Source organism: Thamnophis sirtalis, unplaced genomic scaffold (genome assembly GCF_051295495.1).
Source record: "Thamnophis sirtalis isolate CommonGarterSnake01/CBP01778 unplaced genomic scaffold, rThaSir2_p1.2 scaffold_6, whole genome shotgun sequence".
Lineage (NCBI taxonomy): Eukaryota > Metazoa > Chordata > Lepidosauria > Squamata > Natricidae > Thamnophis > Thamnophis sirtalis.
In genome coordinates this window covers 32,601,979-32,629,499 of record NW_028261386.1, presented here as the reverse complement: position 1 = coordinate 32,629,499, position 27,521 = coordinate 32,601,979, and the positions used below count along the sequence as shown (strand labels likewise).

The window sequence follows — 27,521 nt, the reverse complement described above, 5'->3', positions numbered from 1 at the left end:
AAGAAAGGCTTGCCACAAAAGTAAAAAATAACAAAAAAAGCTTCTTCCAACATGTTAAAAACAAGAACAAAGTTAAGGAAACAATTGGTCCATTGCTGGGAGAAAGTGACAAGAAGGTGACAAGCAACAGGGAGAAAGCAGAACTATTTAACTCATTTTTTTGCATATGTCTTTACACAAAGTGATAAAACACTCCAACCTAACAAAACAGCACCACAAAAATCAGATTAGGAACACAAGTTGAAATAGGGAAGAAAATGATAAGCAAGCCCCTGTCTACCCTAGAAGAGTTCAAATCACCAGGACCGGATGGATTACACCCCAGGGTTCTGAAGGAACTGGCAGATGAGATCTCAGAACCACTGAACTATACCTTTCAGAGATCCTGGAGCACCGGGGAACTGCCAAAGGACTGGAAAAGAGCTGATGTTGTTCCCATCTTCAAAAAAGGGGGTGAAAATAGATCCAGGAATCTACAGACCTATCAGCCTGACCTCAATACCAGGAAAGATTCTGGAAAAGATAATCAAGCAACGAATTAGCAAACACCTAGAAGTAAACAAAAGCCAACATGGGTTTGTCAGAACAGGAAAAAAAAATATTGCCAAGAAGTATCTTACATGCCTTAAGAGTCTTAAATGTCATTGTAGTAGGAAAAGACCTAAGACTGAGAAGGGCTGCAGTTATTCAAAGTAATGAAAAGTTTAGTGGCATAAACAAAAAATAATAATTTATTGTGAGACAATATTATATCTCCCAGTACTCCATCTACATTGGCTTTGATTCAGTTTCTGTTTTTGAAAAAGTTAAAAGTGATCAGCTAAGCAAATGTCAATAGAATGAGAGGGAATCACAAAAGAAATCGCACAACTCTGAACTGGATACTAGATTTAATAACTTACTTTTATCTTTGTACATAATTAACATAACTGTCTTCTGCAAAAATATGTTCCATGCTAAATTAATAATAGACATAACTCTTAGTAGAAATGTTTTAAAAAGCAACTTTGTAAAACCTACATTTTCAAGCACTCGCTATATAAACAAGAAAGCAAAACCTGATTAAATTATAAAACATAAAACAGCGGTGATTTGTGGTAGCAGACTTTTTTTTAAAAATGATATTTGTTGGAGTTGAAAAAAAATCTTCTGGGTGTTACAATACTGTAGACACTCAGAAATCTTTAAAAAGGAGAAACACTACTAATGAAATGTGCAGAATATGGGACAGTAATTTGCAAGACACATACAGAACTTAGAAGCCTGGCTAAGCCATGAAGCTTGCAGTCCTATCTTTCTTAGCCCGGCTGCTGCCTGACTGAAGCAAAGCCAACATAACACATGGAGGAGCTGAACATTCATGCACATGCAATAGTGATACAATATAATATGGATGACTCATGGCACAACTTGCCAAGATAGGATAGCCACCATTATGGTAGAACATTGGGCACTGCTGGCTCCCACCAGCTACACCGAGGGCACTGGTATCTGCTTAGCAAAAGTACTGTCATAATCTCGCACCAAGTCATTTGTTGGGTGATAATGCATGGCAATGTAGGAGTTGGCATATCTGAATGGCGAGTTTGTTGGTTGCAAGCTGTTGGGAGTGCTTACTTCCTGAGAAGGGCAGCTGTTATAAATGCTATAATAAGGTTCAATGCGGGTATTCATGGGAGTGGAACTACTCTGCCCTCCTCCATAATAATGGCCAACAGAAGCCTTAGGACTCAGTACACTTTCTTTAGAGCGACTAGGGCCACACGCTTGGTCCACAAACTTTTTCTGAGGCTTTGGAGATAACATATAAGCTGAGTTGGTCTCATGATGAGATGATTTATTTCTGTTGGCCTCCAGGCCCCCTTTGCCCACAGCTTGAAGCCGTGTTTTCTGTTTACAACAGAAAAAAACAAAGGCCAAGTACTGTATAAACCAAAGGACCCTCCTTCTTAAACCAGCACTGTTACGGGAATATATAAAAGGATTCAATCCAGACTTTAAAAAAAACAGCGTAAATCCACACAACTCAAATTGATAAAGCACAATATCATTGTTCTTGGACAAAACATCCTGTATCAAAGATATGCCCAGTGGAAGGCAGCAAACTAAAACAGAAAGAACAATAACAATGCAAGTCACCACAGCTCTAGAGTCCTTGGCTGTGGACAAATTAATCATGGACACCAATTGGAATCTGCTGGCTGCAGATGCGGAGAGCTGGCCAAAGTTCTTCATGTATGCATGTGTTTGGATGTGTTGCAGCTTGTTATAGTTTTGATTTCTATACAGAGCTGGCATAGTGCACTGTACCCCATCAGCACAACCAGTAGCAAGTGTTCCAACAAAAGGATGAGGCCTGGAGGCATCAACTGTGATGATGGGGGGGCATTTTCTCACTTGGGCATTTTTCCTCAAGGCTTGTGCTATCATGATATAAGAAACTGAAACCACTGTCACACAGCAGATGAAGTCAATAACATACAAGTAAGGGATGATCTTTCCCTCACCACTGATCAGGCTGGAAATAGGAAGGCAAAGACGAGATTTATGGGTCCTCATGGTGGCTAGAGTGGCCAGAGTAAAGCTTGTAGCCCAGAGGAGCAGGGTAAGCAGTAGAGTGCAAGGGAAGGAGGCAGTCCGATTGGGTTGCTTCCCTAACACCATGCTTAATCGGTGAAGGGCAATAACAGCCACTGTCTTGAGGGACATGATGATAAACCCAGAGCTGGTAAGGTGGAAGGTAAAACAGAAAGCATCAGGGATGCCAGCTGCAGAATCCAAAAAGAGAGCAAAGGTGAACATGGGGGCAGTCACTCCACAGATGAAAAGGTCACAGAAAGACAGATTGAGGATCATAAAATCAAAGTTGGTCCTGAACTTCCGGAAAGCTGGGTCAAAGAAGGACAAAAAAACAATAAGGTTGCCATAAGAACCTAAGCAGAAAATGACGCCCAGCAGGAAGGTACATGTAACTAAAGTGGCTGTGTGGATTATCTCCTGGAGATCCCCTTGGAAAGGAAAGGAGTCATTGCTGCCCCAAGATGGTGAAGGCAGTTGTGTTGAGGAATTTGAGCGATCTGTCCATTTTGTTTCAGCCCACTCCGTCAGGTTCATCATCACAGAAAGTAACCTGCTGCTGTCCTTCAAAATTGTGAACTTGGCATTGGTCGTTTGAGGTGCATACTTGGTGAGACCTAGGTGTACAAATACAACCCCCCAATACCAAAAATTAGTCAATAAATATTGAAAGAGTTGTTAGTTTTCTTAAAGAGTGTATATCAATAGCTGGGCTGAAATAAGTCTGTCAATTATTTAGGTTAGCCCTTAAATATATAGAAGAGATTGACATTTGGTAACTTTACAGCAAATGGATTAGGACTCATATCCTACTGCAAGCACACCCATGCACACTTTAATAAAACTGGATTTAATATCAAAAATAAAGAAACATTTTATATATATTTTTTAAATTGCCACATGCTGTTTTTCCTCTCACATAATATCACTTGAAGCTAGAGTTATGTGGTAAAAAGAATCCCTTACTGCCCATTTATACCATCAAAGCAACAGTCCCTCCCAATTCTTTCTTCGGGGACAAAGTATTATTTGTATTGTTGTATTAAAGGATATGTTTTGATGTAGAAGATCTGGGTTCAGTTGCTGACAACTTTAGATAATCTATGGTTAAAAGAGTGTCGCATCCCCGAACCCACATGGAGACTTTGTGACAACTTATTTAAATTTAAGAATACAGTGTCAGAAAGTATGAAAAAGTCAAACATATCTTTCATGCATTAGTTTGGAAATATAATGAACTCTGGCCATACTGAAAGACTGGCATTTTGGTACGTGAAGCAGAGAATTCCATCTGAGCTTCTCCTATCAGCAAAAAATTCAGAAATAATGAATTCAATGGAAAATAATTTACTATCATTTATTTACACCCAGCATTCACTCTAACAATATAATAACAGTAGTAATAATGACTCTAATTGAGTCTATGGTTCCTAACAATTAGAGCAATTGCAATAAACTCAATAAAAGATAAATATGGTGAGGGATTTCACACTCTTCCAGGCTGTTCTCACAGCTCTACTACACAACAGCAGATCTAAGGGGACACCGTGTTAGAGAGAGCAGGCACTCCTATAGAGAAGGGTCCCAATAAATGACATTATTTAATTGAAGGGACCCTGAATGTGTCAACCTTGCAGTATACAATTAGCAATGAAGATGTTATAGGAGAGAGATGTTGAAATAACAGACCCTATGTCATATAGGGCTACGTAGGTAACAATCAGCACCCTGGATTGCATCTGGAAGCAAACCAATAACCAGTGTATCTTGTGGAATAGAGGTCTTACATGGGCATACCAAGGCATGCCTATTATTGTTGATGTTGTCACATTCTGGACCAGTTGAAGCTTTTGGGTGATCTTTAAGGGTAGCCCTGTGTAGACCATGTTGCACAAGGTCACTAGGTCATGAGTGACTGTCTGAGGGGCCCCACAATCTTGTAAAAGATGTATCTGGCACGCTAAATAGAGTTGTACTAAGATCTTCCTGGCCTTTATACATAAATTGTTCTAAAATGAAGTATAAGAATGTCCATTTTAGAACTGCAATGAAATGAGATTGGAGAAGGTGCTTCTTTCTCCATAATATCTAAAGACAGGCCATTAAATATAAGTCCAGACCAAGACTGTCACTGAAATCACAGACCAATGACTAGAATAACAGCTTCCAAGCTGATGCTAACATGTTGGTGGTGGAAACAGAAGGAAGTGTGAGACTGGAATGACAGGGCTGGGTCTGAAAGAGCCAAAGCATACATATGGAGCCAATATGTCTCCTGGCCCCATATGTAACTAAGATGTAAGGAACCAAAGCATGATCATAGGAACTGGAAAGATTGTTTCTGGGCACAGAAATGAATGCCTTTGACTGAAAATCATGCCCTTCATCTCAACCCTTGGCTTATTGAGGGCCATCATTCCAGTTCCACACCTGGCATTTTATCTGTCATTCCCATTCTCAGCCTGACAATAAGGATAAATAAATAACAATAAATAACATGGCAGAAAAGACCACATCAAGCACTAGGGTGTTTTTCTTTTTCTGAGGACTCCTTGATGCTTTCTGAGCTTGATTGTTGGCTTGCACTTATCCACGAGATAACATCATTATAGATAGATAGATAGATAGATAGATAGATAGATAGATAGATAGATAGATAGATAGATAGATAGATAGATAGATAGATAGATAGATAGATAGATAGATAGATAGATAGATAGATAGATAGATAGATAGGATAGATAGATAGATAGATTATATATATATATATATATATATATATATATATATATATATATGTATGTATGTATGTATGTATGTATGTATGTATGTATGTATGTATGTATGTATGTATAAATACATGTATAAATATACATATATACAAATATACATATATACATAAATACACACACACACACACACACACACACACACACACAAATGGGATTCAATCGGGTCAAAATTCTCAGAAGTACCTTTCCGTCCTTTTGAGAGTTTGAGAAAGAAGGTAATAATAACCTTCTTTCTTGTTCTTCGTCCGTCCTTCTCTTCTGTATTGCTCATAAGAAAAGCAAGGGGCCTAATCAGAAGGGCTGGCAATTTTCGAATGCGGTAGGATCGCTCGAGTTTAGCCGCGCGGGCTCAGGTGCGCATCGAGGTAGTAAACGGCCTTCTTCGCCGTCCAGTCTAGGGCGCCGTAGGCGCTCGCACTCCACCCACCGACCGACCCGCCGGAACGAAGCCCTCAGTCAGTCCGCGGAGCGGCTTGTCCTTACCAAGCGCGGGCTCCGTGGAGGCAGCCGGGACCACGCGCCTTGCGCGTCCGTCCGCACCAGGGGCAGAAGGCAGTCGCAGTCGGGGCTGCGGCTGGGGGAGGGTGAAGTCATCGTCGGCGGGAGGGAGCGGCTCGACCCCCTCCACCGTCTCCTTCCTGCGTTTGGGCCCGAAGTAAAGGAGGGAGCGGGGTCGGCGTTGCAAGCCCGGCAAGCCTCGCCGCGCGCGCCGGCTGAAATGACGTCGCGCTTTTTCTTTTCTTTTTCTTTTTTGCAAAGCGCGGGTCGAAGGCGACGGCCGCCTCAAAGGAGTCTCTTCTCCGAGAGATTTTCTCGCACTGCTCCGGGGACCGTTTCCGCGTCCTCGGCGACACCGAAACCGCTCATCCTGGCCGAGCGGATGAGTGGTTCCCAAGAGTTGGACATCCAGCAATGGCACATTTCACGCAAGCGCCTGGCCTGGAAGAGCGCGGTGGAGATCCGCACTGCACAGAAACAACGCCGCAATCAGCGTGCGGGGCACGTCTCGCTCCGATGAAAACAGCTCCCTTCTTTTCTTTTCGGGGAACCCTGCTCTGAAATTGTGGCAGGTCAAATGTTTGAGAGGCGGTAGCAGATGCTGCCGAAAAGTAGCATCGGTTGGGGCAGTTGCTTATTGATACCCAGAACAACACGAGACCAGCGTGCCTTTTTCTCCATCCTATCTCAAGAGTGTGAATTGTCGAGCATTTTGATGGCACAGCCCAGAGCCAGCCGATGCTCACCCAAAGCTAGCAGGATTTCAATTCACAGAAACGAGTGCGGCAATAAATGCATTATTCTTGGAGTTTTCCTATTTTTTTAAAAAAAGAAAACAGGTAGTAGTTATGTTGGCAACAAGGAATATGGAAGCAATGTACTTATTAAATCAACTGCAACTTTACAAAGTGGTCATAACCGCCTAAGTTTCAAATATTCTTCATCAAGGAAGATTAGGGAGAAAAAAAGGAGGGAGAATGGCTGTTCCAAGTTACTTTCTCAGCTGGCCTGGGGGGGGGGGTTCTATATACAGATGCTGCTGACATCAGCCATGACAGAAGCTCTCCCAAAGCTTTCCGAGGAAATAAAGCATGTTTTTTCTGTTATTTTTATGAGATACAAGAAATACCTGCTGAAGTCAAGACTGTTTCTATCCTGTAGCAGATCCTCTAGCTGAAGGAAAAGAGTGACAAAGCAACCTGGCTATCACTTTCTTGGTAAAGTTAGGTACAATGTACTAGGAAAGCAACATCAAACCTAAACTGGATAGGATGCTCTAGCATTGGAAGTGGCAGTCATAGAAGCCATTTATATTTTCTTATGTATACATGTGCATGTTGCATGTGCAGGTATGGGTGTTCTTCCTTCATGTGTATCTATTATTGAATATAGCATCAGGAAGAATGGGGAAGGGGTCATGTCACCTCTGGTCATGTGACCAGGGAAGACTACTTTGAGGTAGGTGCCAACATATGAGCTGCTCCCCACTTGCCTGTCCCATAAGGTGGCTTGGGTGAAATTTGGGCTTTTTTTGCAGCTCTGACCAGTTCCATCTTATTTCAAAGTTGATCTGTTTTTGTCAGGTCCTCCCTTGGGCCAAATGTGGTTCTGTTCTTGTCTTAGGAAATAATAGTTTGAAATTTCGTGATTACAAGCAGATGCTCAACACAAAAAGTGTCCTCTACGAATCACTATCCATAAACATAATCTAGAAGAGGCAGCTCAAAACAGAAAAGGCGGTATATTATACGTATATTACAATGATACATCATCTACTAGTGTTTTTCAGTGGGATCTTGCTACATGTTATAGGGAAGCATGAGGGAGAAGCTATCATCATATTAATATTCACATTCATCTAATAGTAGCAAATTAACAATTTTGTTCCCCAGTCAGGAAAACACAGGAGCTGAGAATTATTTGTACTCCTATTATAGTGGTGATCCAGTACTATTGCCATGGGGGAGGAGGGGCAGAAAAGATATGAAATATTTTCTAAGTCTTTTCATTTTCTCCCTTTTTTTGTTTACAAATTGAACTGCAGCTACCATGTCAAATAACTGAAAACATATTGTTCAGAGGTAAAATCTCTGGAATGATAGACAAAGCTGATTCTTTTAAAGCACGAGACAGATATTAAATCTTAATTCATATCCTTTTATGCATAGGCAGATTACCAATTAACTCCGTTATTAGGGCAGTTTTATATATAGCCTTTTTTTAAAAAGTGACTCACACAATTTGTTTTTGTCTTAACAAAAACTATGTGTTGTTTCTTATTCAGACATATAGTGTCATTGAAAATCACATAAAGATACAATCATCTCTAGAATTAATATTTTTCTCTCACTAAGGCAATCCAGAAATGATCTCAGTGAAGTTTCCTGGAGGAAGATTCAAGCAGTTTGTGATGTTCAAACCCCAAGTATGGGTTTTTCTTTTAATGGCAGCTGTGTCACCCATCTGTGTTCTTATTTATTATAACACAATGGTTTTGAAAAATAACCTTCCAACTTTTTGAATTTGTTTCCCAGAGTAAAGTGACAACCAGCAAAGCTTCTTTAAATTTATGAGACATTATTCAAGTGAGCAGTATGAATCAAGATTCTGGCCATCTTGCCAACCAAAATTTCCACATTATTTTTATAGATGAAGGATTATAATAATTCAAACGAGTTTACCAGACTATGGAGGAATATATTTACAAAAGTAAGATCAGAAATTAACAAGATTTGTGTACATACTTCCTTACCAACTCTTTTGATTATTTTTGCAGATGGAATAAATTGGAACTAAGATTTGCCTTCTAGAAGGAAAGGGAAGAGGATGAACTAAGCTAGAAAGATCTCCTTGGCAACAAGAATTGGAACAATTAAGTCATCTTTTTGTGATTGGAACCTACCCTACTCTCTCACAAGACCGAGTGGCTGTTGTGTTTCCCTCCCAAAAATCTGGTTAGTATTCTATCACTTGGGCTGGGGGGTGAAATTTTACGCCCCTCAGACAGGGCTCGCAACTTGGGAGTCCTCCTGGACCCACAGCTGACTTTAGAACATCATTTGCCGGCTGTGACCAGGGGGGCATTTGCCCAGGTTCACCTGGTGCACCAGTTGCGTCCCTACCTGAACCGGGAGGCACTCGCAACAGTCACTCACGCCCTCGTGACCTCAAGACTGGACTACTGCAATGTGCTCTACATGGGGCAGCCCTTGAAGAGCATTCGGAGACTTCAACTTGTCCAGAATGCAGCCGCGCGAGCGATTGTGGGTGTACCTCAATACACCCACGTTACACCTATCCTCCGCGAGCTGCACTGGCTTCCAATTGGTCTCCGGATACGCTTCAAGGTGCTAGTTATTACTTATAAAGCCCTTCATGGTATTGGACCTGGGTACTTGAGAGACCGCCTGCTGCCAATTACCTCCCAAAGACCCATTAGATCGCACAGGGTCGGCCTCCTCCGGGTTCCATCTACCAGCCAATGCCATCTGGCTACGACCCGGGGGAGGGCCTTCTCTGTTGCAGCTCCGGCCCTTTGGAACGAACTCCCCGCGGAGATTCGGACCCTCACCTCTCTCCCGGCTTTCCGAAAAGCCGTTAAAACCTGGCTGTGTCGGCAGGCCTGGGGTTGATGAGCTCCCTTCCCCTCTCGACAGGTGTGGTTGTTGGTCATTTTAAATGTCTGTCTTGTATTTGTATGTGCCCCTTCCCATTAGAGTTGTTCGCCGCCCTGAGTCCCTTTAGGGAATAGGGCAGCATATAAATAAAACTTCAAACTTCTTTTTCCTAAGAGAACCAAGTTACCAAAATCAAATTCCTGTTCTAAGGGGAAAACAATTTTTGCACTTTTCCTCTCAAAATATTTCATTTTAAAAGGAAATATAATTATATGTGTCCATTTTAATTCTATAAGCTGACAAGATTTGTAAAATATGAATAATTCATATGAATATAAAGTACTTTTATATCATAAGCCACGGGTCTCCAAGTCGCTGCCCACTACCTATTTGCAACTGGCTTGTAATTGGTTGAGCTGTGTGCACCACCGTGCAGTTCACTTAAGTTGAGCTGTGTGTGCACACATGTGCGCCAGCCCTCCGCTTACAGCACCTGGTTCCCCTATCTCCCCCCCACCTCTAAGCTGCCCAGCTGCAGAGGTTGGGAATTGCTGTCGTAAGCCATACCATGGTTTCTCTTGATCAAATTACTTTTATGAAGAGTATCAATACAACTTTTAAAGTATTGTATGTACTTCTCGACCTCGTTTCCTTTCAGAACTAAAAGTAAAGAACCCATCATTTATATTCAAGAGACTGATTAGATCCCAAATATCCTTATTAGAGAGTGTTAGCTCCTATCCTAAATGAAAACACTTACTTGAGATCATACATTGAATGATAAACATGCCATGCACACCCAAATTTTTACAAATAATTAATTTATTCAGCTTTAAACTAAATACACAACTGAAAGTAAGAAGATGCATTTGGCACTACCCTATACATGTTATTTCTTCATTGAGTCTCAGGACATGCTGTCCAGGTTATACTGCCATGTTTGCTTTCTCAACAGGCAGATGATTTAAAAGCATATTATATTCCTTTTAAACAAAGAAAAAATACAGAGTGAATGTATTTTTCAAGTTTGTGTTGTTTTTGTTTTCTTAAATGGGAAAGAGATTTCAATTCTATTATTTACCATACATTAAAATATACCATTACTTAGGATGGTAGCAAGAGAAAAATATTGGTAAAAAAATCAATTCATTCACTAATGATAAATGAATAGTAAACCCAAAACTAAATAACTTCATTAATGACAATCAGCAATATTATAAACCAGAAGAAATTGGCATTTGAATTGGATACAAAAGCTAAAGCAGTATTTTAACATTGAAAAGTGTGAATCTTTACAAGATAATGTCACAAATGGATTATGTAAAACTTTTGCAAACTATACAGTACTTTGTCAATGCAATGCCTCTACAATTTATACAATCTTTTACATGTTTGTAACATGTATTGAACATGTTGTGAAGTAGTGAGTCAATAGCCACCAAAGTCACAGACCAAAAAGGAATTTGGTGGGGACAGATACAGTACTTCTGTATTTTAATGCAACTTAAATATCTGTTCCAGCATGGAGACATAGAGTGAATGAGGAAAGGTGGGAGTTATCAATACAGAACATTTTATTTTAACCATATAACCAGTGGTCTTTTACCACTCATAATAATAACATATATACATGAAATAAAACAATAGCAAATATCTGTTGTTGTCCATGGGCTCTACTAAATTGGAAAAATGTAAGCTGCCACTTACAAAACCAGGGAAAGTTAAAGTTAAGTACCTGGATGAATGATCTTATTGAAAATTTGGCCATGAAACAAAGATTAACAGTATGGATTTAGAAGCTAAGATTTGAAAGAGAACTGAGCACAAAGCACTGCATAGCTTGGTTTTTGCATATGAGCTAAAAAAGAAAGTAAAAATCTTTTTTAAAAAATTGGGATGGTATTACTACCTACACTTATACCCAAGGGTACTATGAAGAATTGGGCATGCATATTCTTATAGGTTGTGTGCCCAGTTATTCACCTGATATCAATAAACAATCCATTTGAATTTGAGAAATTGCAATATTAGCCATTCCATAAGGTAGAGTTTATCTTAAATACAAGACACTTGCATGGATGTATGAAAGAAAATTACAATTCTCTTATTCATGCAGAGACTTGTTACTATGCCACAGCTTTTTTCTTCAGTTAAACAAAAATCTAATCATCTTCAAGGGACATACTATACGCACTTTTAAAAAAAATTGCAAACAAGCCTCTGAATTACTGAATCCAAATATTCAGTAAAATTTAAATTTCTTTATCTTTACAAAAATGAAGCAGTCTCTTATTTTTCTGAGACCCTGAAAGAGACAGATAATATGACAATGACAAAAGCCAATCTATCTTTAGGAAGAACAAGGGCATTTGCTTGTTTTAAGCATAGAGTCTGGAATGGAAATCTGTCATCAATATAATCTACATACTATTTTACTTCCCAATTGCCAAGGAAGATTATCAATCTTTCCTGTTCTTTGGAAAGTTGGTGAAATTTTGGGTATTTCACGAGACAGCGTTATTGTAACCATCTCTCTGTATGAGCAATTATTTTAAATAGTCTTCTTTAGGCGGTTTGAATCCTTGGACATATATTTCTACTATATATTTCTGATTTTAATTTTTGACATGCGTGTGTGTGTTGCATTTGTGTTGATAAATAAATAAAGGGAGACTAGTATAGATAAAGGGAGACATATATATATATATATGTATATATATATATAATATATATGTATATATATATATATAATATATATGTATATATATAATATATATGTATATATATAATATATATGTATATATATATATGTATATATATATGTATATATATATGTATGTATATATATATATATATATATATATATATATATATATATATATATATATATATATATGTATATATATATGTATATATATATGTATATATATATATATGTATATAGTACCCAATTACAGATTTCAGGAGTTTTATGCTAGTGGGTCATTGACTGAAACCACCTATACAAGCCTTGAAAATAAATAATAAATAAACGATAACATATGAGTTTATGTATTTACAAACCAAGTTATTTGTGATTTATTTACTAAAATGATAAACTTTATCATGATTGTAAACCAATTCTGTACAATGGCAAGCAGGTCTCTATTCAATTCAAAGTTCATGAAAGCAAGCACTCTCCAGTTTCTGACCTCATATGATGCTCTTTTCTTGTTCTTCTGGGGTTCCAGAACAATGAAATATTTTACACATGGCAATTCATTAAAGTTAAAGGATTCTCAAACTTTGCAATACCATAATCCCTTGAATGATAAACAAATTTGTTCAACCTCAGTCATGAGCTAAAACAATGTGTTAAATAAAACTCTTTTGATTGATGTATGCCTTTTCCAGATTATTAGATTCTCAGGTTTTGTCATCTTCCCAATGATACCTGGGCCTTTTCTTCCGACTTTACCTGTGCAAATCTTTAAAAAAAATATGCTCCCCTTCCAAGTTGCTTGAGACGCCTGTGGGACTGCATTTGAGTTGAGAATTTATATATTAAGAGAATAACAAGTGAACCAGATTGCCAGTAAAATCAGTGCAGTTGTTCTTCATTATATCAAGGTCACATCCTGTTTACTACCGCATGCAAACACAATGCAGTGCTGTCAAAATATTATCCATACTAGTCTCACATAAAATGTAAATATGGTGTAAACTCCATTTTATCATCATATAAAATAGATATAATGCAAGATGAATTTAAACAGATTTCAATATAATATACTGGAAAACTAGCAAAAGTTATCTATGGAGATTCTCAATCATCCAGATCATGGTTACCCAAAGGTGCTTTTCAAAAGGCAACTGGATTTTCTTGGTTTCTACCACACAGTCCCTTCAGCAGTCCCAAGAAGATTCACACCCATTTTCACGCTGATTCAGGTCATCCGGTGGGTACAAGTAAATCCCTAAGTGGCCTCAACAACTCTTAAGAGTACTAACAACCAGATGACAGCAAAGAATATAAATTCTTCTATTCCCACCATTCAGTCCGAACTGAAGAGCTTCTAGGACGAGAAGTGAAATGTTTTTACTGGAGGGGGGGGGGCGGCACCCAAGAAAGTTCAGTTGCCTTTTGAAAGGCACCTTTGGGATAGCAAAAATTATGTTTCAATGTCTTTGACACCATATTCAATACATGCCCCATCTATATTTCATTATTTTCTTTCAATTTCAATCAAAAGGGTATTAAATTTAAACTTTATATTTTTAATCGAGAATTCTAAAGAGATTCTTATATGAAGGAAGGAAAAGGCCAGACAGTATTGGTTTCATTTAATGAGTCTAAAAATTACAAGGCACTGTTTGAAAGGTGACATTTTGCTATGTCAAGCTGGATATCAAGAAGACCATTCCAAGATAGCCCAAGGGTACAGATTTTACAACACAGTCTCACTCTTTTATGCATAATAGCACGGTGATACCAAAAGATCTGTAAGGACAAGCAGCTGGTCATCAGTGAATTGTTGCTTATGTTGCTGCCAGTTATCATGGTGAGTTCTCCGGAAATTGGACAATGTTTTTTTTACAGTCATCTGTGTCGAGAAAAACAGAGAGAGATCTAGGCAATGTATTTAAAACAACTATAAACTGTCTTGTTCTTAAGGCTATGATTCAGCTTTGTAAGTGTAAATATATTATTCAGAATTTTGCTCAAATGTTTCAGGTTATAGAGTAAAACTACCAATCAATAATTTCAAGAGAGTTTGAAATACTTACTACTGTTACCCTAAACTTGAAAAGAAACATTATTTATATATAGTGATTTAAGAATTGTGTATATTAGCTCATATATTTCTTTTTATTCTATTCAATGAATTGTTAAATGTGTAGTTTAATTGTACAAAAGTTTAACAGATATGTACAACTACATATTTCTGTTTACTACTGTGTTGTTTTATGTACAGGGTGGGGCATAACCTTTTCCTAGGGGGTCACAGCAACACTTGTAATAACAACACAAATAATTCATACACCATTCGAAAGCCCATCAAAAACTGAGTTTATTGACACGATTTAATAGTCAGTATGACCACCATTAGCCCTTCGAACAGCATTCAAACGAGGTGGATAAGAACACAACAAATCTTCAAACAGTTCCGTTCGATTTTCAGGGCGGGGCATAACCTTTTCCTAGGGGGTCACAGCAAGATCGACAGCAGTTTACAACTTCCGCGACACCTCATTTTAAAGCCCATAAAAAACTGAATTGAATGAGCTATTAAATGTTAAATTTGTTTCGGTTGAAACTTTGAGAATGAATTTGGAAACTGTGTTGAAAAATCTGGAAAATCGAACGGAACTGTTTGAAGATTTGTTGTGTTCTTATCCACCTCGTTTGAATGCTGTTCGAAGGGCTAATGGTGGTCATACTGACTATTAAATCGTGTCAATAAACTCAGTTTTTGATGGGCTTTCGAATGGTGTATGAATTATTTGTGTTGTTATTACAAGTGTTGCTGTGACCCCCTAGGAAAAGGTTATGCCCCGCCCTGTAGAGGATTATTCTTATTCTTCACCCCCCCCTTTTTTTGCCTAAAATAAAACTAAGAGATTATTATTAGTATCAAACCAAACTGGCTCTTTAGTTTGGTTATCTTTGTTAACTAGCTAAAAAGCAAAAAACAAAACAAAATCTTTAAAAAGTATTATTGAATAATTTCTTTTTTGATCTTTATTATTAACATTTGGTTAAAACAAAACAACCCAAATAGCCAGTACCAATAACAGAAATTTTCTAAGCACTAGACTAAACAGCTTCTTCTCAAAAAGGAAGTCATTTAAGAGACCAAGCTTCAGCATAAGAATTCCAATGATTGATCAAATGAATCATACCTCAATAGGCTGAGGATCATTCAGATGCGCACTAAGATCCATCAAAAGTTGAGGCATCCACGTGGGCACATCATAAGGACTGGACAAAATACACGCACTAAGTCCAAGCACACCAGCATGGCGTTTAACTAAATCTGCAAAAAAAAAAGTTGGTAATTCTTCCATGGGGCAGCACAGGAGTCTTCAATTGGCACAAATAAGAGATAAGCTCCTTCTATCTATGGGAAAAGGGTATGGAAGAGTGGATTTTTTTCTTCCTTCTGAAGCCCTTTAAACCACTGTCATGCATACACATTTACATGGTTTTCTTTAAATTTCATTGAGCAGACTTTTGGGACTACAAAGGGATGCAAAGAGAAGGTCATAAATCACAATTATAGAACTGTAAGGGGCTGCAACCTTTATAAATGTGAGCTGCTTGCAAATTACCCAATATAATCATGTGGTTAACTTTGAGGATAAGGCATTAGTCACTTTTCTGAGGCCATCACAACTTCAAACCATGGTTAAATGAATGGTTGTAAATAGAAGTCTACCTGTAATTTCTAAAACATAGGTTAAATGATGCATTTAAAATTATTGCAATCTAATCTAATGCAGATGTACTGCATTGCCTGAAATATGCAATTTCTGCCACAAGATTCAGTTCCCTTGCAGAATCCACTCTTCTTTTGTGGTTTCACCTAAATTCAATGCCGCTCAGTCATGTCAACTGTCATTCTGAGTTTCCATTATTTAGGGAGCTTTAGATTGCTCCCTGTTTCCCAATGACAATCTCTAATGCAGGTCCCTATTTCCTGTGAACTAGACTGCATTGTATGTCAGAAATAACTGGCTGTTTCACTTTTAGAAGAACAGATACTTTTCAAATGTTATGCACAGAAAGGTAGAAAATAAGTAAATCAGAAAACTGAGGTAAGATTCCTCTAACAAATCCATTCAGCATGATTTACACCTTCCTGAAGCACCTCCACCTTACCTGCAGGGGGAATGGTATCCACTACAGTACTGAGGTCTCGTTTTCTTCTCTTTGGAAGTCTCATTTTACAGAGCTGCTCAAAATGAGTCTGCATAGGGGTATCAATCTCCAGGAAGTGGCACTGGAGCAAACCACCCAAAGTGGTAGCAGCCATCTCTCTCACCTAGGATCAAATAATAGCATCAGTAATACCAATAAGGGCAGTCCACTTTCCACTATACTCTAAATCAGTAGTTCTCAACTTTAGCAACTTTAAGAGATGTGGGCTTCTATTCTGAGAATTCTCCAATAGCTGGATTGCTGGGGAATTCTGGAAGTTGACATTAATTTAGCAAATCTTAAAGTTGCTAAAACTGAAAAACACTATTGTAAATGTGAGAAAGATGGTGACAGTGTGTAGCCTGGCATTATCACATGTGCACTTTGTGTACATGTCATTTGCAAAATCAGTGTTCACTGTACTAAGCAGTAAGATTCTGAAGTTTCTCTTCATGAGACAATTTCCCTTCATGAGACAGTAACCTCAGGAACACAAGGAGAGTTTCATTTCCAGTGAATAGAAAAAGTTATTATGTTAAACATAGAATAGGGTTGGAAGGGACCTTGATGGTTTTCTAATCCAACCATCTGCCCATGGCAGGAGACCAATGGCAGCAATTAGGATCTTAGCATTTAGTTGGACAAGGTCTGGATTTGTAATTCTGATCAGATACACAGGGCAAAGTTGTGGCATGGCCTGTTGAACCCATGTGTTGAAAAGAATAAACAGCCCGTGGTTTTTACTCTACCTACAGTAACACATGAATATTTCTAGCACTGTGATGTCTTTTGAACGATCCCATAGTAGCTGATGAACACAGAAAGTTTGTTGCATACTGGCTTTTGTTTGACTATGATTATTATTGTGGCATTAAAATGGCATTACAGAACACATAATTATTATGGAAAATAAAATAAAAAGGAGATTTTCAAAAACTTAACAGACACTAATCTACATTATCTGTTTTCTCAAAGGACCTTTATGTGGCTTCTTCAGCCTTTCAGTAACCTAGTGCCAGTGAACTCTAGGAGAGTTCTTGAGATAAGAATTTTAAGTATACTTTAGTTTATCAAGATATTGTAACTTATTCCATTGCTTAACAATATATTAAAGGTTTAGAAACACAGGCAGTTGGTCAATCTTTGACTAAATGATAAAACCAAGCCATTTGAATAATGTCTCATCAGAATCAGAAATTTTTAATTGTACTGCCTCTCTTTGAAATACGTTTCAATGTTCTGTTCAGCAAATTATAAAATTATATTCTTGAACATAATCCACTTAAATTCCATAGAACCAAAATTAAAAACCCTATAATGAATTACCAGAAATTAACTGGCTCCTGAAATCTATTTCTTGTACTAATATTGTAATGTTAAGTATGAATTACAAGGCTTCTGAAATGAAGAAGATATTATACAGCTTATTAGCATATTTCTGATGCTAACAGTTGAATTGCTAACTTCCAGGAATACTTGACAATGGAGTAAACACAGACTTATTTTAATATCTTCTGCCTCAAGGAAGATCAACTGCTTGAGTTCCTTTCCTGATAGTATTACATTTTCTCTAAATTTTCCCCTTTTCAGGAAAGATGGCTGGCCCATTTGTAGCTCTGGATTGAAATGAGGGGTCATTAGTGTTCTCTGAGTTTGGTTCTTTTCTTGTCGATGTTTCATTACTCAAAGTAGGTAACATTATCAGTGCTTTTTGTTTGTAAATGTTGGGGGTTTTAATTTCTGTTTACCACTCAGAGTCACTTCAGTAAAATGGGTAGCCATATAAATTATATAAATAAATAATTTAAGAAAGAATGTATTTTTTAAAACAGATATTCGTCAACTTATGACCATACATTCAGTGACCATTCAAACTTACAATGGTGCTGAAAAAAATGGAATTACAAACTATATCTGAATTTAGGGCTATTGCCCTCAGAGTTATGTGAACAAAACTTGGATTCTTGGCAGTCAACCTACCCTTACAATCGTACAGGTGCATTTCAGCTTAGTCCCAACTGCAGCTGCGCCTGCCAACCTGTATTCCTACATTCTGCCACCCCAGCTCACCTTCACCATTTTCTTCCGCTGATAAGTCATGCTGTGGGGAGCCAAAAGCAGTCCCTGAGCAGCAGCACACTAAAACATCCATTTGCAAAATGTTCCTGGAATGCACTGTGCCAAAATGCCCTCTTTTCCATACTCATAAAAACTAGCCCCAGACTGAGAGTGGAAAACAAATGGGAAGAGGACAATAAAAATGTAACTTGAAAGCAAATGGGAAACCAGGTGGATTTTGGCCGGGTAAGAGTTAATCTCCAACATGCTTCTCTTGCCTGTGGTTGTGCTTTATTTCCTTGTCTTCTGGATACAATCTCATAGAGGATAAAGTGGCAGGCTGGAGAAATTCAAAGCATGGGAAACTAAATCCTTGGCATGAGGAGTGAACAAAATGAATAGATGCCAATGTTAGCTCAGCTGATTGAAGGGTAAAGTGCTCTGAAGTAAACTTTTCCAGACCAATGTAGGGCTGCGGGTAGGATGGAAGGTGCACAAAACAGAATTTGTTTTAGTTTGAAAAATGGTTAGGGCTGTTTGTTCCTCTTCTGATAGCTGAAGAATCAGGGCAGTGATAGCTGGCTCAACAGAGACTGATTGAATAGTGTGTGGGCAGGGCAATCATGCCCAAAGGAGCATTTCAGGGTTCTGCACTCCAGAAGATTTTTGCAAAAAGGCATTTTGGCACACTGTTGTTCAGGAACTACTTTCAACTTTCTTTTTCCACAGCCGAAGCTCAACCCAGGCTGGACAGACCTTATTAGCAGAGGGAGCAAAAAACGGCAAAAGTGAACTAGGCTGATGAAGCAGCGGATGGGCAAGATCTCAGAGTACAGAGGGTAAGGGCGACTGCAGCTAGGACTGGGCTTTGGATGACTAGAACTTTCATGGGCATGGTAAGCAACCCCAGAGCCACATGGTTGTGGGACTGTTTGGTACCCTGCAAGCCAGGATGCAAGGCAACCAAAGGGTAGAGGATAGGCACACAAGGGACTTGAAGACAGTCCTTACTGAAGCTCAAGGCTGGGACAGACTAAGCCTGGAATGGCTTAGATTGGGATAGGATAGATTTTACTTAATGACTTGCAATTCTTAATTAACCACCACAATAGGGAGTGTTGGTTTGTCATTTTAAGTCTCATGGCCTTGCTTTTACAACGGCATCAACTTATGATGGCAATCTCGGTCCCAATTGTGGTTGTTATGTCGAGGACTACCTGAACACATTAATGCTTACACAAAGGATCCGGGTACAGAGATAGGCTGCCATCTTGGTGCAATTCTACAAACTACATATAAATCCAACAAGGAAATATAATGTAGAAGATGCTTTATCACAGCATTTAGAAATGTGGTATGGTTCTAAGGTCCAGATAACATAGCAAGAGAGCAGCAGCTTTGATTTAGAGAGTATTACCTAGCTTTCCCTAGGGTAACTTGTTTTTTTTAATGCATCTTTACATTTGGAGTAAGGAAGATTATTCAGATTAGAAAACAACATGCCAACTAAAGTTTACTGTTTATGAAATTTAAATATCAATACATCTCTCTGAAAGTCTTTTTTGCTCTCAAATATAAGTGTGCATTTACATTATTACTCAGTCATCTAAAATTCAAATATCTGAGAAAGTGACTGAAAAGATGGCTTCCAAAAACTATTCTAAATGAATGGATTTAACTTCAAAATGTAAAAGCCCAATTAAATGGATGGGTAAGTGGCAAAGATCAGCCTAGGAAGGATTTACACCCTACAATTGCAACAAAAACCTCTAATTTATATACAAAATAACAGAGACCCAATACAAGGGTAGTGAATCATCATCCTATTAAATCTTGCCTAAAAAGAAAGAAAAACAAATTACAACCTCTGCAATACAGGGGTTTCTATGGCAATATGATTATTAAGATGTTACACAAAAGCAAGTATTTTGACAATTTTACATTTATTTCAAGAATTTACCATGCCCCTAATGGGCAGATTAGGCTGTCAAATTTGTACTAGTGGTTGTCTCTGCACAGAAATGGGGAATGAACACAGGCAGTCCCTGCTTAATAACCCTAATTTGAACCAGAATTTCCAGTGCTAAGTGAAGGTGCAACATTGTTAGGTGAAACATTATATGCCTACACTACTTAGTAATGGCAGACTCAAGGCAGCTGAAGGTTGGCTTGCAGTATAAACAATATATCGGGATGGCAAAATCAGATTCAGGCCTCTAATGAGATCAGTTCCGCTTCTCATCTTCAAAAGGAATCTTCTAAACAACTGGGCACAAAGAAGTAGCATCCTTATGAATTTTGACCCTTTAGAAGGGACTACATTGAGAAAACTGTTACATCTCCAATATCTATTTCATACAACATTTTATTATCTGGTATCAGCAGGTGGAATGTGATAAGCAAGGGTATTTCATCTAACTATATAATAATTAAGTAGTATTTGGAACTAGGACAAAGCAAAGCCTATCAGAGTATAATATATGCTCAGTATATACCATATAAGAGTTTAATAATATACTTAGTGATAAGCATCTTTAGCCTCTGTTTTCAATTCTCACTAGGTTAAATATATATTTCTTTTAAGAGTACTCACAAAAACATTTTCTTAAAATCTAAAACTTAATGGATCATTAAGGAATAAATGGGTGGAAAACTTACTGAGCAATGGAGAGGTTACTAGTTAAAATTGTGATGAATAATCATTTAGGAAGAACAATAATAAGAAAATATTAGAATACTATAGCAAATTGCCATGGACTGTGTTTAATTTGTTTACCAATCACACATATCATGTCCAAGTCTATGGTTCCACATTTATTCTACAAATAAATTTTTCACAAAATGTCAAAAAAAAAAGTAGGAGTACAAGAATGTATTCACCTCAAGCTGTTCGTCTTCTAATAGTTTTATAACCAGCCATCTGATGTTGTTCACAGCTTCTTCATTGTTTAAGAAGATAAAAAGATTATAAAATACCATAGTCTGGAGGTAGGTTAGCACAGTATATCTAGCATGCCAGGAATTACTCTTTGCAATCTACAAAAAGATAAAAAGAAGAGATCAAAATAATAGAACCACAGAAATCAGAAAAATAAACTAGAATAAAACCTAAATCAAAGTACATGTTGATCATGTATGTTGATCATGTATGCAGAAAACTTTCCAAAATTATATTTCAGAATTCATATATAATAGTTGATGGTTTTTAAACATTTTGTAGTTAATATGCTTGAAATTCCAAACAATTTTTCATCTCACAGATTACTGCTAATCTCTCTCTCCTCTACTTGTTTTCCCTTCCCTCTCAAAGACTAAGTGTAACCTTCAACATGAAAACAATTGCACACCTCTGTTCTACAATGTCAGTCCTTAACCTGCTACAGTGTAAGAAGTACATTCCCCAAACATATAAATTACAATTTGCTTTGTCTCCCCTCCTTTGGCCAGGCTGAAATTGTTAAGAAAAATTGCTTATACAAGTAGCCCACAATTACAAACTGCAATTGGAACTGGCAATTTCACTGCTAAGCGATGCAGTGATAAAGTGATATATCATATTACCACAATGTCTTATAATGTCAATACTGGCTGCAGTCATTCAGTGAATCACCCATGGTCATTAAGTATAACATCAGGTGACTGTGACTCATGACTTTCTGTCAGCTTCCCCATTGACTGCTTTTCAGAAGCTAGCTGTGAAGGTCGCAAATGATGATCATGTGACCGTGGAATCAATGACAGTTGCCATGCACCAGAATTGTGAGCACATTACTGTGGAGTCTTAAATTTCCTTTTTCAGTAGAGTCCGAACTTCAACTGGTTGCTGAAAGAGCAGTTAGTAAGCAAGGACTATCTGTATCCCTTAAAATTAGACTTATTAGATAGGTCTGTTCCCAAAAACTAGGGGGCTCTGAGGTCCCTGAAATTTTTCCTGTGGATCTGATTGGATGAGGTGAAATGATGCTTTGGCCATATCCTAGAATGGGCAAATAATAGAATGGATGAATTAGGCTGGATTGCTCCTATATGGCCTCTCGCTGTGTGTTGATTCTGGATTCTTGGTCTTCTGAGGAAGTACAGAGACGTGAAATGCAAGAAGAGATGCCTAGAGTGTTGTTGGAGAAAACTGAAGAGCAAATCCAACTGAACACAAGAACCATTTTGGGGATTACATCATGGCAACCTGAATAGCAAAGCATGATTCCTTTTCCAGTCTTATCACACCTGTGATAAGTAGTTGTCTAAGTGTTTGTTTAAAATAACCTATTTCCTGCTGCTAAGGACAGCCGTTTTCACAAAACAGAGATTTGACTTCAATAGGGCATGTTTGTCCATTATTATAATTCAACTAAATGAATTGTTTCATTCCTGTCAGAAAAGTTTAATAATTTTACATTGGGTTACTCATGTGAATATGATAGAATTCTTTATTGGCCAAGTGTGATTGGACACACAAGGAATTATATTATAATTATATTATTATTATTATATAATATGTCCCAAACTATTCATTGAGTTACAATCTCATTATCACAGGGATCCTATGAAGTCAGACAAGATGATTTGAGCTATAGATGGTCTCTATTTTTGTATAGCTAGCTGAAATGCACTAAAACCAGAGGTGGGTTCCTACCGGTTCTGACTGGTTCGGCTGAGTAGGTAGTAACTTGGCTGGCCACATCCCCCAACTGGTTCTATCGGTGGCGCCTTGTTTTTTTAGTACTGTGCATGTGCGAGTAGCACGCATCAAGCGCGCCGCATGGAAGCACGTCCCTGAGCGAACTGGCAGTAACAGAAACTGGAACCCACCCCTGACTAAAACCCATAGAATTTATGCCATAGATATGTTTTCCCTGTACAATATTCAATACAATATTCTATTATAATTCAGATATGATAATCAATAAAAACTATTTTTTGCAGTCTCTTGTGTATTTAGATCAAATATATTTGCTAATGTTTTTTAAGCACTGATATTAAAAAAATCTACTAACACAAGATTAAATATATTTAATTATGCTGTTTAAAAATATTAGTTTAAAAAGCATCACATACTTGTTTTAGCACCTGAAGTACCAAAGGCACTTGTTGAGGATATAGCAATCCCTGAGACATTAATGATAAGCACATTTTAGCATCTCTCTTCAATTCATCATAGCTATGATCATTTTCTACAGGCGCAATCTGTGGAAACAAGTAGATGAAAGATTAGTAACAACTAAGTCTTGATCCTTAAAACTGAATTAATGCAAGACACATTGGGAAACTGCAATTTAATCTCTCTAAGAAAACTAATATAATTAATACAGAAGTGAAAACTCCTAAAATGCTATACAGGTAGTCCTCAACTTACAACCACAATTCAGCCCAAAATTTCTGTTGCTAAGCAAGACAGTTGTTAAGTCATTTTGCCCCATTTTATGACTTTTCTTGACACAGTTGTTAAGTGAATTATTGCAGTGAATTTAAAAACACGGTTATTAATTGAATCTGGCCTGCAGAAGATTGCAAAAGGTAATCTCATGACCCCGAAACACTGCAACTGTCATAAATATGAGTTGATTGCCAAGTATGTGAATTTTAATCATATGACCATGGGAATGCTGCAATGATTGTAAGCATGGAAAACAATCCTGTCACTTTTTTCAGTGCTGTTGTAATTTTGAATGGTTACTAAATGAACTGTTCTAAATCAAGGACTAGCGATACTGGGATGGATTAAAATATACAATATTTGTGCAATATGCAGAAAGAAATTCAAACTATTATGTCATTAAAATATAGCTAAAAAGCTTTTAACTATAGTGACTCTAAATAGTTAATTCACACAGGTATCCATCAATATGAAAATATCCAATCAAAATCTGGAAACTCATAATTACATGAGAAGAGATTTAAAAAGAAAGGCTATACTAATAGGTACCAGCAAAACACCTTATTTCAGACATGCATTCTCAAATATTATATTTTTATTGTGTCTGGGATGTTTTGAAATTTCCATAGTAAGCAACATTTTTGCATAGACTTGAAACTAAAACCAGATGTGAGCAGGACTTGTAACAGCTGGAAGTCTACATCCTAAAGTGGCAATCTTTAAAAGATTTCCCTGCAGTGTTTTCAAAGGTTATGGATCAAATGAATAAGCAAATATTTAGACGAAATGGCAACCAATTCAAACATTTAATGTAATTTGTGTAATGTATTGTCTATGTGGCTTGGCTTTCTTTACATGCTATTTGTTTAAATGAAGCCTCATTCATTCATTATTAAAATGTTAAGTGTTACTGAGAAATCACCCTTATCATCTAAACAGATGAAGCTATACATTAAATTACATACCTTGAAAAACAATGGCAAAAGCAGGAGCTGCTCTGTAACAGCTGTAGAAAAAGCTCTCCCTGCACTTGCCATCAACCACTTTAGAACTGCCAAGTAAAAAGAAAGACAAGCACAGATCTCAATTCAAAGACAAAGAACAAAATACAACTTCATGTCTTCTGAACAATTTTTTCCTTTAAATGGCATTTCAGTACAAGGGAATATTTAATTAGGTTCTCACACATTTAAAGCACCTACTAGTTTTCAGTAGTTTAATGCCCTGAGTTCGTTCATCTTCCTCTCCAACTCCATTTTCTTCCAAAACATGATTCTGAATTTCTTCATCCACTTCCATAAGAGGTTTGAGTTTTTCAAGTATTCGAGAAGTGAAGTCATGGACACGGGGAGACTTTGTAAGTGCAGTATTTGGTAAAGAAATATCTATCATGAAGATGTATGTCAAAACACTGCATAAAACACAAGAACACACTTTTAATTTAGTTTCATGCCTTAAAGACAGAATTCAAACTAACCAAATCATTTTTCCTTATTCTTATTTCTGGAGTACATATAAACAAAATGACAATTTTCTGGGATATCTAAAGATTGGTAAATATCTGATAAAGTATAGTCTTAATACTAACCTTCCTATCCTCTCTCTGACATTTTTATAAACTTGGGTGAGCTTAGGCTCTAGGTATTTCAGCAATCTGTGCAGCAGTTCTGGCACTCGCCATTCTTGTTGTGCAAGGCCCCCTTGCAAAACATACAGACGACTAGAAGATATAAAGAAGAAAAAGTTAGTGAAGTGATGATGCCTTCAAAAGTGGACTTCCATCTTTTGCAAAGATAAGGCAAATTCAAATCCAAATTCCTTACCCTGCTCTTGTTCATAAAAGACAGCCATTCTATGTTTAGCTAGTTAAGAATGAGCTAATTAGCCACTAAGCCATGTATTTTTTAAAAAGTTGATCATATTGGAACTTACATCAAGCAAATTAACTATTCAATTTTGAGTTATAACCTGTATTAGTATTTATCTTGTACATAGCAGTTTAATGTTTTACATGCACATATAAGTATAAATGCATAGAACTCTGTCACTTAACAGAGAAGAAAGGAAGAAAGGAAGAAATCTCCATCTCCTGATATAACAGTAACTGTAAATGCTTAACTATCTGAAAATTTTTGCTGATTTTTATCAACTATACTCAGATGGTGAGTATTTGGAGATAGAAATATAAAGACATCAGGACCAGTGGGTGTCAACAACTTTTGCTTAAAATGTTTCTAAGCAAATCAGTTAAAGCCACCTAAATAGTGTGCTCTAATCACTTATCACAGAATAACAGAGTAAAAAAGGACCTTGGAGATCTTTTAGTTCAACTTCCTGCTGAAGCAAGAATAAAAAAATAACCGTGGAGGTCTTCTAGTACAACCCCCTGCTCAGGCAGGAAACCCTATACCAGTGATGGCAAACCTTTTTTGGCTCACGTGCCGAAAGCGGGAGGAGCGCAGGGGGGGTCGTGCGCGGGCGTGCCACACTCATAATGCTATGTGCACTCCCCCCCCCATTTTGGATGTACTTGTTTCGCCCTCCCCAGGTCCAGAGGCTTTATAGCAGCATGGGGAGGGTGAAAACAGCCCCCCCCCAGAGGCTTCAGGAGCTTCCCTGGAGCCTCCAGAGTGCAAAAAAGTTCAGGAACTTACTACTTGTTTGCTCGTAGGGCTGGTTTTAGCCCTAGGGAGCCTTCAGGTTTCCCTGAAGGCTCCAGAGGGCAAAAAACAACCCTATGAGCAAACTGGGACTTCTGGTTGTCCGTAGGGCCATTTTTTGCCCTCCAGAGCCTTCAGGAAAGCCTCTTGAGGGTTAAAACTGGCCCTATGAGCAAACCAGAAGTACGTTCCTGAACTTCCGGTTTGCCCGTAAGACCGGTTTTTCGCGTTCTGGAGGTTTCAAGGAAGTCTCCAGAGGGTGAAAAATGGTCTCAAAAGAAGACCGACGTCAGCTGGCCAGCACACAGGGACACTGGCCAGCTGATAGGGCAATGCCTCACATGCCCTGAAAAATGGCTCCATGTGCCACCAGTGGAATGCCTGCCATAGATTCGCCATCACGGCCCTATACCACTTGAGACAAATGGTTTTCCAGTCTCTTCTTAAAAATTTCCAGTATTAGAGAATTCACAACTTCTGGAGGTAGGTTGTTCCACGGATTAATTGTTCTAACTGTCAGGAAATTTCTCTTTAGTTCTAGGTTGCTTCTCTCCGTGATTACCGTATAAGATGCTCCACATTAGTTTTTGGGGAGGAAAAAAAAATTCTGCCTCTGCCTACCAGCATCCATCAGTATTCACCTGGCTAGCATCCTTGTGGCAAACAGCAAACAGCCTGGTCAGCTTCAGCATGTTTTCGCAGCCTGATTCAGCACGAGCAGCTAATTGGATAGGCCTCCTGGAATACCACCAATCAGCTGTCCCAGGCTGCGGGGAAGGCCACAGCACATCTCTCTCTCCGCATGTCGCATTTTTGGTCTCTGTGCATTGTGTTTTTGGCCTCCACACATCATCGCCAATTGCCGCCTCTGTATGCTGTATTTTTAGCCCCTGTAAATCGCATTTTTGGCCTGCATAGGCCCCAATTTTGGCATCTGCATGTCGCATTTTGGCCCGTTCCAGGTGGTGGGGATCGCCGTTGATCCACGCTGCCTGGAATGGGCTGAAAATATGACATGTGGAGGCAAAAATAGTGTGTGCAGAG

The 27,521-nt window shown here is 38.1% G+C and overlaps 2 protein-coding genes across 4 annotated transcripts in view; both read right to left on the bottom strand.

Annotated features, from left to right (window-relative positions):
- Positions 1 to 703: 703 nt before the first annotated feature.
- Positions 704 to 6,158, bottom strand: GPR75 (G protein-coupled receptor 75). 2 transcript variants are annotated; one of them, XM_014058365.2, is made up of 2 exons: positions 5,553 to 6,158; positions 704 to 3,194 (listed from the first exon to the last, which is right to left on the bottom strand). In XM_014058365.2, exons 1-2 carry the CDS (start codon positions 5,638 to 5,640, stop codon positions 1,471 to 1,473), a joined length of 1,812 nt encoding a protein of 603 aa, XP_013913840.2. In that variant the 5' UTR covers positions 5,641 to 6,158; the 3' UTR covers positions 704 to 1,470. The 2 variants fall into 2 exon arrangements, with proteins under 2 accessions (XP_013913840.2, XP_087573657.1); XM_087717531.1 differs by having other exon boundaries at positions 5,853 to 6,021.
- Positions 6,159 to 13,792: 7,634 nt separating this feature from the next.
- The window catches only part of PSME4 (proteasome activator subunit 4), a 91,919-nt gene continuing 78,190 nt past the window's right edge, over positions 13,793 to 27,521 (bottom strand). For both annotated transcript variants that reach the window (XM_087717528.1, XM_087717529.1), the window contains 8 exons: positions 25,406 to 25,537; positions 25,020 to 25,228; positions 24,783 to 24,868; positions 23,499 to 23,627; positions 21,324 to 21,479; positions 16,347 to 16,509; positions 15,368 to 15,501; positions 13,793 to 14,067 (listed from right to left, as the gene is read on the bottom strand). In XM_087717528.1, the coding sequence (XP_087573654.1) occupies positions 13,933 to 14,067; positions 15,368 to 15,501; positions 16,347 to 16,509; positions 21,324 to 21,479; positions 23,499 to 23,627; positions 24,783 to 24,868; positions 25,020 to 25,228; positions 25,406 to 25,537 (1,144 nt within the window). In that variant the 3' untranslated portion in view covers positions 13,793 to 13,932. The remainder of the gene's footprint in view (positions 14,068 to 15,367; positions 15,502 to 16,346; positions 16,510 to 21,323; positions 21,480 to 23,498; positions 23,628 to 24,782; positions 24,869 to 25,019; positions 25,229 to 25,405; positions 25,538 to 27,521) is intronic.